The 18,213-nt window shown below is 40.3% G+C and overlaps 1 protein-coding gene across 1 annotated transcript in view; it reads left to right on the top strand.

Moving 5' to 3' along the window:
• Positions 1 to 18,213, top strand: part of LOC126184745 (unconventional myosin-Va) — a 373,204-nt gene that overhangs the window by 219,676 nt on the left and 135,315 nt on the right. The window contains exon 2 of the mRNA XM_049927281.1: positions 4,452 to 4,556. Within this exon, the coding sequence (XP_049783238.1) occupies positions 4,452 to 4,556 (105 nt within the window). The remainder of the gene's footprint in view (positions 1 to 4,451; positions 4,557 to 18,213) is intronic.

Raw genomic sequence — 18,213 nt, 5'->3', positions numbered from 1 at the left:
TATCGTGGCAGATGTGAACCTTCGCATAACATTGCCGAACTTTAGTACCCGATCATTTCTCTGTCGCTTCCTTGTACAAAATTTCGTGAGCTGCAGAAAGGGACAGTTCCGACACCTAACACAGTATAAACATTGCTGCAGTGTACCTGCTCGCACTCGTCCCCAATTCCCACAAGACACCACCTTCGCCAACTGTACAGCTTAGTCTCAACAGTAAATTAGCACTTTTGTTGGATAAAGTGACTGCATTGAGTTTCACAAGGTGTCCTCTGCTCAGGCTCGCTCAGCGCCCTTCAAGGTCTATGTGCGCTGTACACCGCCCATTAGTTAGTGCAGCGGGTCCAGGAAACATGTCTCTTGCTCACTCTCGGTGGAGCCAGTATGATGTTTCTGGGGGTTCCTGGCCATGTCAGTCGGCCAGGAAACAAGGCTGCTGACGCTGCTGCCAAGGCTGCAGTCCTCGTACCTCAGCCCGCGAGTTCCTATATTCCCTCCGATGTTCTCTGTGTTGCCGTCTGTCAGGAGGTGGTGTCCCTTTGGTATCGACAATGGTCCTCCCTCCACGGGAATAAGCTCAGGCTTAAGCCTCTCCCAGCGGCTTGGACGACCTCCCCTCGGCTCTCCCGTCGGGAGGAGGTCATTTTAACTAGGCTGCGTATTGGGCACTGCCTTTTTAACCATCGTCATTTCATAAGTGGCACAACCCCACCACTTTGTACACATTGCGCCCAAGTTTTAACTGTCCGCCACTTCCTAATGGAATGCCCATTTTTTAACCGTTCACGTTACCGCTTGGGTTTGTCGTCTGATTTCTCTGTCGTCTTAGCAAATGACGCTTGGGCTGTCGACCGTGTTTTACTTTTTATCCGTCAAAGCAATATGGCAAAGGCCACTTAATTTTTAGTTTAGGACCTCCGTTTCTGTATGTTGTCTCTTTTAGCCCTTTTTTCACGTGCCTGTTTCTAGCGGTCTTGCTATTATCTCAGCTGGGACTGACGTATAGTCGTTTCTCAACTCCTCTCTGTCTTGGTGTTCTATAGTTTTGGCTTGGGCGCGTATGACCCCAGTTGCGGAGAACACTGTCATGCTATACTGTGAGTGTAATCGCCTACACTTCATCTGTGGACCCGAATACAGAAGACTCGTCATTTTATAGGCTAGAAGAGAGCAAAAAATCGTGAAATAGAAGGGTCGAAAAGGTGTTGGGATCTTCTGACGCACTGTGGAGCGTCCCTCGAGGTACGGGTTAAGGCGCGTATACATTGAGCTCCGAACATGTTTTTGTTCGGAACATTGTGTGCAACTTGTTCCCTCACAATGTTGGCAACATTGTTCGCTGTTCGCATTCCCGTTTACACTAGCGACCAACATTTCTACGTATTCGCATAGTCTGCTGCGGTGAACTGATAGGTTACTTTGTGTATTCACGTCAAGAGAGACGCTGTGTCAAGTGAAGAGGAAGAGTGAATGACATTTGATGATGCATTAATAATACTTAACGAAATAAACAGACGAGGAAAACGATGTAGTCGTCGTCGGTGGACCAAAACATACTATAGAAGACGTGGAGGGAATGACATGCTTTGTGAGCTGAATTTGGAAGACTGTTCTGGCTTTCGCAACTTCAGTAGGATGTCGCCGTCAGATTTTGAAATGTTGTTTAATATTATTGGACCGGTTGTTTCAAAGAAAGTCACAAATTTCAGAAAAGCAATCTCTGTGAACCAAAGGCTTGCTGTTACTCTTCGTTTTCTGGCATCAGGAGACTCCTATCAAAGCCAGCCATATCTCAAATAGTTCCATATCATCCAGGAAACGTAATTTTTAAATCCAAACTACTTCGTTTCGTAAAGTGTGTTAATACCACATCCACATTTTTTTACTTTCCTCTATTTTTCGTTTCTCTCGTCGGTACTGAGACAACAGAGATTTAATTTTTTTTTGTCGACATCACTGCTGCTGGTGCCAAGCGCCGCAGCAACCTTTTGTAATGAATCGTGTCACCACTACACTCCAGCCAAACAAATACCAAAATACTCACTCAGAGCAAACGAACACTAGCGCTGCGTAGCGGAATTTGGTGGTAGCTGCCCACGAACAATGTTTCTTTGATCTCTACCGACACAGCCGTGGAACACTGATTTTGTGTTGCGAACATGTTGCCAACATCGGTAGTCCATTACTAGCCACGAACAATGTTGTGAACAATGTTGCGAACTCAGTGTAAACGCGCCTTTATGCATTCAAGTTGTCACGGCTGCACAGTGTGTCAAATCAAGGAGACAAGGGCCATCTTTGTTCAGTCTTAGGCTGTTAAGAGTTAGTTCTATCGAGCAATTTGATGGTTGTTTTGAAAGGTTTGTTCCACCCACATTCAAACTAATAACATAAGATGATGTACTTTGTGTATAATAAAGGCAATATGCTTTACGTTAAGTTATAACCTATACCTAAAAAAAAAAAAGCTGGGAACTTTCAAACCGTTAAGCGGCAGTAACTTTGTGTACTTCTTGTCAAATTTGTTTCTTGAGACACGACACTTTGTACACTAAAAAAAGCTAAAAGAGAAGGTATTGTTTGAATCTTGCGGCCTCCCCCACCCCCTCCCATGGGAAACTAGTCATTTCTATGTTTAAAAATGTTGCAGACTAGTGGCGCGCATAGTTCCTAGGAAAAAAAAAACGCTTTTCGGAAAAAGCTGCATTTTAAAGCTGTACTATTTATCTCATGTTAATCATTTTTCATACAATCGCAACAGTTCTGTACACCTATCTGGTTATGTCAAAAGGCGCTTGGTAGAAAGCCGATTTCCTTGCAGAAATCTGATAACACATCTTAATCCTGTGCGTTCAGCTCTCCACCTTTGGCGCTTGGAATGCTTGCGTTGGGATCACTTTGAGAACTTTCATTTGTTGTTGCTCACTTTATTGTTTCCAGCATTTTAGTTACGAGAAGTGCTGGGAATATGACTATGCGGAAAGGTGTTACGTTGATACAAATGTTAAGGGATTAAACCGGGAGACTTCTAGAATTTTTGTTGTTGGCAGTGACTCCGATCGACTGTGGGTAAAGTCTCACGTAAGAATACATTCGCTGTTTCTTCAGTCAGTATGGTCATTCTTGTTAAGGTATGTTATGTCGAATAATGAGCAGACCGTTGACATGTAATGGGGAATCGTGCAAGATACTAACTTCAGATATTTCTGGAACCACCGGAGATATCAAAACAGGTTTTTCTACATGCGGTAATTTGGGGATAAATCATCACTGCAAGCACAGCTTTTCTTGTACGCATCACTCCACGACACTGGTGCAGCAATAATTCCGAAACAAAAAGTCCTGCAAAAAGACTTCTGCAACATACTCTCTTCATTTTTGGAAGAGAGTTTCCTGTTTTATATAGAAAAATACTCTAGCACCTATGGTGACGTGAGTGGCCACAACTGGTGCTAGTCACTAGTTTGTTACCAAGAACTTGTAACAAGGGCGGAATAAGAGCTGTGCTTGTCGTAGTGGCCATCATGTTTTGCTTGTTTCATCTTCTTTACCCTGTCAACTGCGGTCAAAGGTGTCTTTGGTGATGAAAATTGTGGTCACTGCTTACGAAAAATGCCAATTCCAAAGTTTGGAGACAGTGTGGGCCAAGCTGTTATGGAGGTGATTTGTGATAACATGCTCTACGAGGTATATATAAATTAAATGGTGCAAATAAACACGCTGTCAGAAGTTGAAATATTTTTGGATTAACACAGTAGAGGTAATCGATAAAGTAACACCAAAGCAAATGAGCCAAAATCTGGTACTGTACTGTAATATTATTATTTTACCTAAATGTGATAATTTTTATCCTCCTAAACTAATGGAGATGAAAATTAAATATTAGGGCTTTGTTGGTCACACATCTCAGTGTTATTCGAGTAACTCTGTTAGTAACAAAAGACCTCACAATTCAGTTTTGCAGGGAGCCAAACACATAAAGTTCAGTGATAGCTGCCGATGAATGTAACGACACAAATTGATAATACCAGTAAAGATATGATATTGACGTTAACTGAAATTGCATTTCTGTTGAAACTCTGATTTTGCTGCAGTAGTTTCTGAATTGCACAAGATAAAAGAAGTCACAGGGCTAAACTGTGCATAACTGAGTTGTATGCAAATGTTTTTATAAAGTAACCACAAAGCCACTGGCAGGGTTAAATAACGGGGCTCTGGTCACTACCATATGACAGCTATTAAATTGTAATAAACCTTGCCAGTTATCAGAATGATTTTCCTAGCATTAATCTCTCCTTTTGTGAAAGGTTTCATGTAACTTAAACTTGTCCTCAAGAGATGTATGAAAATACTGATGTTGTATTGCTGTTGCAGTTCCTGTTATCACACTTGCCTATATTACTGTCCTTGTGAAACTGCAGTTCTTTTAATTGTTGTCGCATTGCATGTTACAGGGAGCACAGGTGTGGATTCAGCACCCAGAAAAAGTATGGGAGGAAGCAGAAGTAATAGAAGACTACAAGAGCAGTGTTCTGAAAGTTCGGACAGAAGATGGCAGAGTGAGTCTTTCTTTATATACATTGTTACCATTTATGGCATCCATCCAGTAGAAAATTAAAGTATACATGTCACTAATGTAATTTACATTAAATATCATTTAATGCTATATTTAATTTGTAGTAAATACATAAATAATTGTTTTGTATGGAAAAGAGGGTCTTCTGAGGGTAACTTTACCAGTAAATAAGTAAACAAATTAAAGGTAGTGGGTAATACTGTCTTGACACAAGAACCAGCTTTTATAACAAGGTTATCTGGTATATCAAGATAAGAAGGCTGTTGTTGTGGGCTGTAGTTTAAGGATAGATGTGATGCAGCTCTCTGTGCTTGTCTATCCTGTGCAAGCTTCTTCATCTTTGAATAACTACTGCATCTTACGTTCATTTCAACCTGCTTACTGTGCATACTTTGGTCTCCCTGTATAATTTGTACCCTACCACCACCACCACCACCACCACCACTTCCCTCTAATACCTAACTGACAATTGCCGGATGCCTGAGACTGTGTCCTATCAACCTATCCCTTCTTTTACTCAAATTGTGCCATAAAATTTCTTTTCTTCTCAATTTGCTTCAGTACCTCTTCATTGCATATGTGATATACCCATCTAATATTCAGAATTGTTTTGTAGCACCTCAGTTCAAAAGCTTCTGTTCTCTTCTTGTCTCAACTGCTTTTTGTCCAGTTTTCACTTCTGTACATGGTTATACTCCAGGTAAATACCTCAATTTCTAATCTAATTGTCAGCATCACCTGATATAGTTCAGCTACTTTCTGTTACCCTTCTTCTACTTTCAATGAATCTCTTTGCAGCACATTATCTGTTCTGTTCAACTGCTCTTTCAAGTCCTTTACTGTCTGTGGCAGAATAACGATGTCATTGACAAGTCAGTTTCTTCTTTCTGAACTTCAATTCCTTTTCCAAATTTTTTATTACTTTTCTTTACTGCTTGCCCTGTGTACAGGTTGAATAACATCAGGGATAACTACAAATCTGTTGAGATATGGCCTACCTGCAGAATCTTCTTCAGCACCTGCAATATGTTTGAATGTAGTTTGTTGAATTGCTGAAGAACTCGTACTATAGGAAATACTTCAATAATTTGCACTGGGCAATTCTTCAAATAATGTTGATTTTCCCACATTAATTACCGAGACACAGAATATGATGACCGGTTCCAGTAATCACAAAAATTGACTTTCACAAGTAGTTACTCACACTGTGCCGATTACCTGGATGGCAGTGACAGAATATTCACATTACACAGTCCCAGTTGGATTCAGGAACAATGAATGTTAAGATATTAGTGACGTCAGTTTAGTTTAAGGATGCCCGTGCTTAAGGGGCAAATGGGGACCGCAGCCACCCCCAGGTCTCAGGTGAAAGAAAAACTATTGCGTAATCAGAGGTTTTTTCTTTCAAGAAAATGATTTAAAAATCACTATTATACAAGTTTATAACAGGATTGTAACTGAAACTATTTAAGCTACTTAAAAGTTGGCATGTGTCTTCCAAAATATTAAAAATACTCCATACCCCCAGGTCTTGGCCCCTCCCACCTACAAACTATTATATGGGCACCCTCGGTGTAGTTAATCAATAAATACACCACATTTCTTAACAAGTGATAACTAAGTGATTCCTACAACACAGTACACAATAAGAGTTTCAAATTATTCACACATAGACATCAAATAGAATTTGATTGACACTTCGAGAAGTTGAAGTTCTCAACCCCCTAGAGTCACGCGGTTGTACTGAATGCAGGCAAACTGACGATGGGTTTCCACGGATATAGTAAATGAATACATTTTCGTAAAGCCTGAACAATATGTTGCTCATATACTAAGGGGCTGCGTACTTCATCATAACACTGATAAGCTTTGAGTTCCCAAACTTACGCAAAAATGTTGCCTATGAGATTTCCAAGACTGGACTGATTGTTCTGGGATAGAGGTTGGTCATATAAAAATGGCAAGGTTAGGTTTTGATAATTCAGATAGACTATATTTTAGTACAATCACTTGGTTTACAAAATATGTAGTATTTTTTTAAAAAATGTGAAAGATTATGAAACCATATTTCACGTCCACATTGGAAGTAACGCATTTATAAGTACAGGTGCCAGTTTTAGATTTATATTCATTGATGCAAATTTGTGCAAATTCTTAATTAATGGTATAATTTTTAATGAAGTCTGTCATTTAGTTTGTAAAAATTAGGGCAACAAAAATACAGCTGTAAAAGTGGGAATCTAACAGGCATAATAGTACAAATAGAAAAAGTAATTTTTGATGTATTCAAACTGCAATTAAAGCTATTTCTCAAGTTAATTAGTTACATAGAAATGAAATACATTACTCTAAGGTCAGGATGCCAGTCTTTCTAATAAGTGATGTCAGTGTGCCCAACTCGACTGATTAGCTCAGTCAAAGATCCTTATCTTGTAGTTTAGTAAAGCTTTCAGTTGTTAATAATTTCCAGTTAACACTGTTTTCAGCAAAACTAATTTCACTAACAAACTTGGTGCATTGAAAAGAAAAGTATGAGTAATGAATTTAAGTGAGGTGAAATTCAGTTAAAGTTTCAATAAATACAGATACCTACATTCTATGAAGCACTTTATAGAGATTTGAATGAAAGTTGAAAATGAATAAAAATGACAATTATTAATATGGATGCAATAAGAGCATGTAGGAGGTTCCAGCTTGCCCTTCACTGTCTCACTCCCTTCTCAACTGCTGCTTCCCTTTCATGTCCTCAGACTTGTATCACTGAAGTCTGGTTTATGTTCAAGCTGTGGATAATCATTTGCTCCCTGCATTTTATCCCCCCTACCTTCAGAATTTCAGAGAGTGTATCCTGGTCAACACTGCAGAGACCTTTCTCTAAGTCTACAAAAGTTAAAAATGCAGGTGTACCTTTCTTCAACCTGTCTTAGACATAGGGTCAGTATTGCCTTCAGTATTTTTATATTTCTCCGGAACCCAAACTGGTATCCCCCAAGGTTGACTTCTACAAGTTTTTTCCAGTCTTCTGTAAACAATGTATGTAAGTATTTTGCAGTCATGATTGATTAAACTGATAAGCCAATTACATTCACACTTACCAGCAATTGCTTTCTTCGGGATTGAAATTATTACTTTTTCCGTAAATTCTGAATATTTTACATCTCGTATATGCACACCAGTGCAATAGTCTGCCATGGCTGGTTCTCTCAAAGATCTCAAAAATTCTGAGGGAGTTTTGTCTATTGCAGGGGCTTTGTTTCGACTTAGACCTTTCTAGTGCTACGTCAAATTCTTCTTGCAGTATTGTATGTCCCATTTCATCTTAGTCTACTTCCTGTTCCCTTTCTTTAATATTAGTCGTATAGACCCTCCGTATATTTCTTCCATATTCCTGCTTTCTCTTATTTGCTTAATACTGGATTGCCGTCTGAACTCTAGATAATCATACAGTTGATACTCTTTTCTCCGAAGGTCTCTTTAATCTTCCTGTAGTCAGTATCTATCCTTCCACTAGTTAAATGTGCTGCTTCAGCCTTGTGTTTGTCCTCTAGACCTCCATGCTTAGCCATTTTTCACTTTCTGGCAGTCTCATTTTTGGAAGTCACCTGCTTCATTTTTACATTTTCTCATTACACCAACTGAATTCGATTCATCCTGTTTTATACAAGAATTTTTTCCTGCCTGCCTTCACTGTTTCGTCTCTCAGTGCAACCAATTCACCTTCTATTGTATTCCCTACACCTGTTTTTGTCAAAATTTATGTAATGCTTACTCGGATAGTCTCAATAAGCTCTTGGTCTTACAGCTTACCCATGTCCCATCTCCCTAATTTCCCACTTTTTTGCAGTTGTAACTATTAACTTAAGTCCATGAATGATAAATTATATGACCTGAGCTCTGGTTCCAGTACATTGATAATACCTTTGCCATCTGGCCGCATGGAGAAGTGGAACTACATAGCTTTCACCAGCACCTCAGTGAACAGCACAGCAAAATCTAATTTACTATGGAGATAGATTAGAATGGGATGCTGTGTTTCTTCAGCATCTAAGTTTACTGAAAGCGTGGTGGTAAACTAGACCACTGAGTGTATAGAAAATAGACTAGCATGGACAGGTACCTACACACCACGTCCCACCATGCAGAGGAAATTTGCCCTGCCTACTTCAACCAAGAGGGCCCATGGGATTGGCGATTAACATTTGAGGCAGAACTACGAAACGTCAGGTACATCATTTGGAGACAATGATTATTGGGTGGAGCTGATAGATAACACTATGGGGACAAAGGATGAAGGTAATAGTGAAGAACAGAAAGAACAACAAAATATCGCCTAGTTACCATATGTCACTGAATAAGTGGGCAAAATTCTCTGTCAAGTAGGTATTAATCCAGTTTTCTGAAGCAGCAATAAAATAAGATGTCCTTGGTTCAAAGAAAGGTGCAGTCAACAAGCTGCACACTTCTAGAGTCTATGAAATTGGCTGTGAATGTAGTCTAGTGTATTTAGGACATGGAGAGCCGATTAACAATGGATACCTGAGCATGAAAGATACATTCGTCTGAGACAGCACAGTCACCGATAGTGGCGGAACGCCAGGATGAGTGCGACGAGCTGATAATATTTTAAGAAGTTTACATACTGGTGAAACAGCTGCTTACCTGGAAAAGGAAGATCAGAGATGCTATAGAAATGCATTAGTGACCACGCGACATGAATAGAGAAGACAGGTATAGACGTAGTATCTTTGCTGCTAGTAGTAACAGCACTATTGGACAACAGTGTTTGCAGAGCAACACACACAGGCACATGGGAGACCCTGACATCACTAGGTAACAGGGTACTGGCATGCCTCACTCGGCATCAGGCAGCAAGTAAACAGTGCTACATCACAACTATCATGCATATCCCATTCGCCTGTTTGCAACAATGGCAAGAAATAAAGCAAACACCAATAAAGGATGTCTAAAATCCCTCCTCTTCGTCATCAATATCCTATCAGACTATGAAAACAGCTTCTTCCTCTAGTACAGTATATAAGAATTGGTTTTCCTCATTCAGCAGTCAGCCCAACGTCCTGAGGAAGACTATTTGCAACAGTGGCCAAAACGTCGAACAATTTTACTTGCTGGTAATGTGGTCACATACGCAGAAGAATTTTACTGACAATAAATTGTGGCCAGTCCACATCTATCTCTGGAAATGCCTTACACTTCAAAATGTGGTTTCAAAATCTATGCTTTACCATTATGTAATATCATTTTGAAACCATCCAGTGTCCCCAGGTTTTTTGCCATGTATACAGCCTTCTTAAATGATTCTCAAATCAAGTGTTATGAATTTTTAAATTATGCTCTGTGCAGAATTCTACTAGATGGTTTCTTCTTTCATTTCTTTTTCCTAGTCCGTATTCTTCTACTGTTTTTCCTTACTTCCTTTTCCTGCTAATGAATTCTACTCCCCATCAAAATTAAATTTTCCTCTCCCTTTATTATGTGAATAACTTCTTTTATCTCATCATGCATCCTTTCAATCTCTTAAACTGTGGATGTAGTTGGTGTATAAACTTGTACTCCTGTGGGGTGGGTGCAGGAGTTGTCTGTCTTGGCTACCATAATGCATTCACTATACTGTTCATAATAATTCACCCACAGTACTTTCTTACTCATTATCAGACATATGCATTATCCATATGCGATTTTGTATGTATAAACCTATACTCACCTGATCGGAAGACCTGTTTTTCCTGACACCACCCTTTGCTAATTCACACACATCTAATTTCAGTCTATCCATTTCTCTTCTTGGATTCATTAACCACCTCACATGATTAATGGATGTGGGATGTAACATTCCACTCTGACTGGTAGTATGCCTCTTTTTTTATGATAGTTTTTTTATGACAGTTACTCCTGAGCAGTCCTCACTCAGAGTTCCGAATGGACACCTTGCTTTCAGTCATTTATATTACCAGCACAGCAAGGTCATGTTGGCTAATGTTGTAAGGCCAGATCAGGCCGTCATCCAGACTGTTGCCTCTGCAATTATTGAGAAGGCTACTACCCCTCTTCAGGAACTACATATTAATATGGCTCTCCACAGGACTCCTCCATAGTAGTTGCACTTAAGGTGTATATATACCTTTGAGATAGGCAAGCCACCACATGTAAGCAAGTCCCATGGTTTATACAGAGATTCAATTTCAGTTGGTCTCTTTTCCATTCTCCAGCTCACTCTGAAATATGAGGAAAATTAATTAGTTTATTGGGGTGAAACAATATGGTAGATGTTTTGGTATAACAGAGCAGGTTTTTGGGGGTAGCATTCTTTAAACACAGATATGTATGGTTAACACCAAGCAAAGGCATTGCAACTTTTGTTTTTTTCTGAGTTGTGGAAAATGATGTATTAAATACTAGTTGTGTGATGAAAACTTGTGAAACAACTTGAGTGTGAAAGACTGATTGCTTGTTTGAGATCTCCATAAAATAGCAGTGCATGTCTTCCTGACTACTCCATGAAAATGAAAATGTATCTCATGATTAAATATCCTCAAGTAACATTAATGAGGAACAATAGGTGTTATGTGAATCTTCATGGACCATCTTATTCTTAAATTTACCTCTGTTTTGGTGGGTTTGTGAGCAGTATTGATAATCAGACCTTTTCTAATGCCAAACAGCTGATATTGGAAACTTGACAATATTCTGGCATTTGTCTAATTAATAAGATATGGTCACCTCAGAAATTTCATGTTTGTCTGCCATATTGCCCCCCACCCCCTCAGCCCCCCATGTTTGCTCTTCTGCATCTACATCAGTACTTTGTAAGCTTCTCGACAATGTGTGGCATATTTCCTTCCTGACACTGAATTTCTGCAGTTTTATTGTAATGATCATTATTCTCTGCCCTGCATTGTGAAGTGACTGGTGGTGGAGTGGGTATGTATTTGTAGATGAAGATTGCAATATACAGATGTGGGAGATACATTCCTTAGCCCGTTTTGGAGCATTGTTTTTTGAAATTTTTTATACCAATGTTCCTTTAATGCACATAGACACAGTTTTAACTTCCCTAACTGGAGTTTAAGTGTGTCAGTGGTGCACTTGGTATGACTAAACTATCCATGACGAACTACACAGCATTTCTCTGATTTTCCTTGCTTCATTTCATCCTGTTTGGTCTGGATGGCAGAAAAATGATTGGAAATGAATTTAGAATTTTCTACAAAAAAGGAAAAAAATTGCCATTGAATCTGTAAGGCAAATGTCATGATAGTTCCCAAGAAAAGAACATTTCCTTGACATTGTCCAGTCTGAGCTTAGGTTCAACCTTGAGAGCTAACAAATGGGGCCCCAGCTGTGTTTCTGCACTGTGTGGGCAGCCATGGGGATGCTGGGCTGAGTCCTGTGTGTTGCTTATTCTGTCGTGTGGCAATGTCTCTGCTGGAGAGGGCAGAGCTAGCTGGGATGGGAAAGTGTTTGTCTTACATATGCACCACTAAGGGTGGAACACCCATGAGTTGAGTAAGCTGGAGGCATCAGCAGCACAGTTGAGACACATTTTTGAAGTATACCATTTTCTTAAGACCAAGCTGGTCACACTCTTCAGGAGTTCCCTGAGCTACGTTGCTGGTCCCAATACTCACAACTTACATTCTAAAAACACCACCAGCACTAAGGGCATCTCTCTTAAAATACAATACAAGAGACATTGTCCAGTGCTGGTCATATGCTTTTGTAGGCGAAGGGGTTGGAAAATGGCAGATGCAGTTGGTTACTAGTTTGGGATGCATTGTGACCAAAACTGATGGTATTTGGTAGATGCTACAGGTGTACTGTGGATGTCCAAACTGTGTGGTTTTAAAAGGATTTTTCAAAGGGACAGTCTCTCCTTAAGTGCTCTAGATGGTGACAATTTTACTGCTCAAAGTTTCAGCTGGCAGTGTGTATTAGCTACCTGGGCTGTTGTTTGCATATTCTTTAAGTGCCACAGAAGGGATGGTTGCCAGTGAGTGGGCCTGTGTTATATCACTTTCAAAAGAACCATTGTGTGTATTGCTGGCTCTGGTAGAGACTGACGACCCATTTAGTAATGTTGGGACACACAGCATTAGACGCGATGTTCCATTTTTCAGTTTTAATTAACTGTCTTAGTATATCAAAACATGAATAGTAATGTATGTGAGTGAACTTTGGAGAACAATTGTGTAGGTAATTAAATGGCAAAATTAACACACAGTGATAAAAATAAATCAAGTTAACATTGTTTTTGAGAGAGCTGCTTCTTCTTCTTCTTCTTCTTCTTCTTCTTCTTCTTTATTATCACTTTGACCTGGGAGACCATGTGTGTTCCCTACATTCCTCTACCAATCATTTCTGTTCTTGGCTTCCATGGTCCACTCTCCTTTTCTCGGACCCACTGCCTTTGTATCCTTGTTGTTATCCTTCCATGTTGTCTATGGCCTCCTTCGGTTCCTTCTGCCTTCCACAGATCCTGTGAATGCTACTTCTGGTAGTGTTTCCTATTCCATCCTTATTAGGTGTCCAGCCCACACCAATCTTCTTTTCTTTATCCTTAAGACAATATCAGCTTGCAAGTATAGGTGAGCCAGTTCCTGGTCTTCTAATATACTCTATTTCTATGACTGGATGTCCCTATTGGGGCCAAATATTTTCCTTAATATCCTTCTCTTGAAGTCTTAACACTTTTTGATCATCTGTTCTCCTCAATATAAATGTTTCCAAACCATATAGAGCTGCAGGGAGAATTATTCTGATATAATCTGATTCTAAAACTTCTTGAAACTGCTCTACTGCACAGCATGTCCTGTAAAACAAAACATGATCTATTGGCCTCTGTGATCCTTGCCTTAATCTCAATTCCCATTCTGTTTGCTCACTAAAAATGGTTACCAAATATTGAAATATATCTAATTTTTTTACAAGTGAATTCATCAACTATCATTGGAGTTTGATAATAGTGCCTTGTTCATGACCACGTGCTTAGTTTCCTCCTTGTTACTTCGTAACCATGCTTTCCTTGAAATACTTCTGTAAGAACTTACTGTGAGCTGCAAGTCCTCTTTGTTGCCATTTATTAGGTTATCATTGTGTGCATATGCAAGCTGGGTTTGTTATGGTATTACCCAGTTTTATTCCAGCTTAGTTTAATTTTTGGTGTTCTCTGTCTATCTTTCCTAAAATTCATTTAATGGTGGTGTAAGAGTGGAACTGTGAAACTACTCTCAGACTGTAATTAACATTTTGTTTTCAGTATATTTACCATCGTATTAAAACAGTGACAGTTAAGTCAGTTCACTAATAACGTAATACGGACATCACATCAGTCCAGACGTACTTGATAATGGCAGTAAATGCTGAAACAATAGGTCATGAATAAAGATGAGTAACTATAAGCAGCTATTTTGATGGATCTCTATTATTATTATTATTATTATTATTATTATTATTATTATTAGCCGTTAGTGTCAGCCAGTTTGCCGTGGCATACGGAGCTCCATCGCAGTCTTTAACACTGGTAGCATGCCGCGACAGCGTGGACGTGAACCGTATGTGCAGTTGACGGACTTTGAGCGAGGGCGTATAGTGGGCATGCGGGAGGCCGGGTGGACGTACCGCCAAATTGCTCAACACGTGGGGCGTGAGGTCTCCACAGTACATCGATGTTGTCGCCAGTGGTCGGCGGAAGGTGCACGTGCCCGTCGACCTGGGACCGGACCGCAGCGACGCACGGATGCGCGCCAAGACCGTAGGTTCCTACGCAGTGCCGTAGGTGACCGCACCGCCACTTCCCAGCAAATTAGGGACACTGTTGCTCCTGGGGTATCGGCGAGGACCATTCGCAACTGTCTCCATGAAGCTGGGCTACGGTCCCGCACACCGTTAGGCCGTCTTCCGCTCACGCCCCAACATCGTGCAGCCCGCCTCCAGTGGTGTCGCGACAGGCGTGAATGGAGGGACGAATGGAGACGTGTCGTGTTCAGCGATGAGAGTCGCTTCTGCCTTGGTGCCAATGGTGGTCGTATGCGTGTTTGGCGCCGTGCAGGTGAGTGCCACAATCAGGACTGCATACGACCGAGGCACACAGGGCCAACACCCGGCATCATGGTGTGGGGAGCGATCTCCTACACTGGCCGTACACCACTGGTGATCGTCGAGGGGACACTGAATAGTGCACGGTACATCCAAACCGTCATCGAACCCATCGTTCTACCATTCCTAGACCGGCAAGGGAACTTGCTGTTCCAACAGGACAATGCACGTCCGCATGTATCCCGTGCCACCCAACGTGCTCTAGAAGGTGTAAGTCCCCCATTGAGCATGTTTGGGACTGGATGAAGCGTCGTCTCACGCGGTCTGCACGTCCAGCACGAATGCTGGTCCAACTGAGGCGCCAGGTGGAAATGGCATGGCAAGCCGTTCCACAGGACTACATCCAGCATCTCTACGATCGTCTCCGTGGGAGAATAGCAGCCTGCATTGCTGCGAAAGGTGGATATACACTGTAATAGTGCCGACATTGTGCATGCTCTATTGCCTGTGTCTATGTGCCTGTGGTTCTGTCAGTGTGATCATGTGATGTATCTGACCCCAGGAATGTGTCAATCAAGTTTCCCCTTCCTGGGACAATGAATTCACGGTGTTCTTATTTCAATTTCCAGGAGTGTATATAGTGTTTCGTATAGTTAAAATCGGTGTTTAAATGTTGTTTGAAATATAAATTTGGTTTAATTGTAGTTGTTAAGGTGGACCAATTGGTTCACTGTTGTATAAATTTGTATCTTATGGCATGGAAAAATGACAAAATAGAATGGTGGGAGAGGCACAGAGGCAGTCGGCCAATGGCAGATGGACTGAAACATATAGAGGAGACAACAAAAGCGTAGCTGGGCATGGATGTTCAGAGGGAAGGGACTTCAGGAGGGGACTCCAGAGAGTTCAAAAGTCTTTCTTGAGTCTGTTTTTCCTAGAGTGAATTGGGGATTTTTGGTTGGGGTCTCCAGAGGGTCTAGATGTTTCCGGTTTAGAAGAAACCGAGCCTCTTGTATTAGATTTGTATCTATGAATTGGGAGATAAAAAATGTTCCAGTTGTAGTGGGAGTGAACTAGGATAGTGGACACAAAATAGTCGACACGTATTAGTTTTGGAAGGAGCTGTGTTTCCTGAACTGTGTTAGTTTACGAACTTTGCTTTTCATCACTGTGATTTAGATGATTTCCATGTGGTTGGATTGTTAGAGCTTTGAGCATTCGCTGGGTTCATCTTGGCTTGGAATACTTTCGCCAGTGGCACTATATCCGAGCAGTAAAGTTGTGTTGGGATGTATGGTAATACTCAACAACAGTTAGAACAGTTTTTTCACAATTCGTGAGTGATACTTTGTTAGTCTGGTAAATTGGCTGTTTCTTAGGTGACAGAGATAATTGGTGTCATTTAAAAACTATTGTATTAAATAAATGAGCACTTAAACAAGTTTTTTGTCTCCTAGTTTAACTGATAAAATCCAACTCCAACTACATAAATTTAATTAGAACACAAGTAAGATGTCTGCTAGGACACTGTAAACTTGATCGTAATAAAGGGAACTGTTTTGCAGTGATATGCAGTTGGCACTAGACAAAACCTGATGAACCAAATTTTATATAAAATGCAATTGTATATTTACAGTATTCTTCCTAGAAAGAGTTGTAGTTCTCAGTAGGGAGTCAAAGCTCGCAGCCTGTAATGATCTTATTGCCAATGCAAATTGAAAACTAAATTTTTCCCTCGTTCCTGTAAACATTGTCCTGACCTGTTTTGTTTCCAAAAGTAAGTCATTGTGGTCACTGCATATTGCATTAGATAAGGGGCAAAGAAAGATCAATAGTCAAAAGTTCCCTCTGGCAGCTATTTAAATAACTTATCCCTGTGTGTGTCTCTTTATTGGAAGTAGTTACGGGGAGAACAATTTTGCACTTAGGTCCACAGACTTGAGACAAGCTGGTTGCTGTTTTCACTTCTGATGTCTTCCCATTGAGGGTGACATTTTGGCTTTTGCCTGACAGGAAGTCACTAACCCATTGGCATACAATGCCAGACACAGCTGTTGCAGCAGTTACATGTATTGAGGTACAGCAACAGGTACATGCTTCACAGCACAGTACACACAACATGCTACTCTTTGGTAGTTTGCTGCTTTCTGTAATAGTTTCTTGGCCATACCATTAGATGACACTAGCTGTACGTTTGTGAAACTGAGGCATTGATTCAAGCTTATATGCATTTAGTTTGTGTTTCGTTAGCTAAGTGAATGACAAAATATGTGCCCATATGAAGCAGAAGTGGTGAGGATTCAGAGTTCTTTAGGAAGAGAGTGATTTGAGTAATGGTGTAGACTATGACACTGCAAGCAGTACTTAAAGTGATGAAAACAGCAGTGTTTTGGACAATGGGGAAATTGGAAGTACCCAACAAATTATGATGATGCCAGAAATGTGTGACAATGAGACCACAAACCACACACTAGACTATTCAAAGGTGACTCACTGGGACTGGGACAATGTGGCTAATCATCCTAAAACCAGTATTTTCACTGCGACATCAGAAATTGAAGCAACAGTTCTATGGCATCTGGGACAAAATCCTACAGAATTTAAAGTTGTAAATGAATTTATAACAGTGCAGTTTCCCTGAGTCCATGGCAAGAGAAACCAACTTATATGCAGCAAAAATGCTGACTACTGCTTCAAGCAGTGACAACTGTTTTCTGTAACAGTTGATGAATTGAAGGTGCACTTCTCTCTGCATCATCATCCTGCAGAGACAAAAACCTTCTATGTAGCACAATTGACCAAAAAGAAAAACAATTGAGAAGACAGTATCTGCTGCAATAATACCACAGAGAAGACTCCAGGCTAGCTTCAGGTTTAGCATTTTGCTAGTGATTCACCAGAAACACAACATGATAAATGGAGGAATATAACACCAATCATTTCACAGCTACTCAACAAAGTTACACGGGTAAATGTTCCTGGCATCAATGAAACCCTGAAGTTTTAGGGCAGATTTTCATATGTTCAATATAATCCTTCGCAGAGAGACAGATTTGGCATAAAGATATATAAAGTATGTCCTTTTGGGGACTGAGTATTGTTATTATGTGAATATATATGGTGCAACAGAGGTAAAAAAAAGTGATGATGTAGCTGTCAAATTTTCAGCAAGTGAAAAGATTGTGTTTGAATTGAGTGTGACTCTGTTTGGGAAGTGGAGAACTATTTACATGGATATCTGGTGCAACTCTCCCAACTTTTTCATCGAATTGCTAGACAGAAGTGCTCATACTGTTGGTATTGTAAACCAACAAGGAAAAATATCCCACATATGTTCAGTGGAACTAACCTGAGAGAGGGGAACTAACATTTGCAAGCACAAAATTCTTGCAGGGCTGCTCAGAAAAATGTTAACATCTTGTCAATGCTTCATGATAGACCAGATTATGTGTAGATACATAAACAAGGGGAAACAAAGATAATAGCTAATTGCTTCATTGATTACAACCAAGGAATGGGTGACAGTGGCTTACACAGTCAATATGTGCCCTCATATCCAGTTCTGAGAAGATATGTCAAGGAATATA

This window comes from Schistocerca cancellata, chromosome 4 (genome assembly GCF_023864275.1).
Source record: "Schistocerca cancellata isolate TAMUIC-IGC-003103 chromosome 4, iqSchCanc2.1, whole genome shotgun sequence".
Taxonomy (NCBI): domain Eukaryota; kingdom Metazoa; phylum Arthropoda; class Insecta; order Orthoptera; family Acrididae; genus Schistocerca; species Schistocerca cancellata.
Note: the sequence above shows the minus strand (reverse complement) of the source record. Positions and strands in the feature narration are given on the sequence as shown.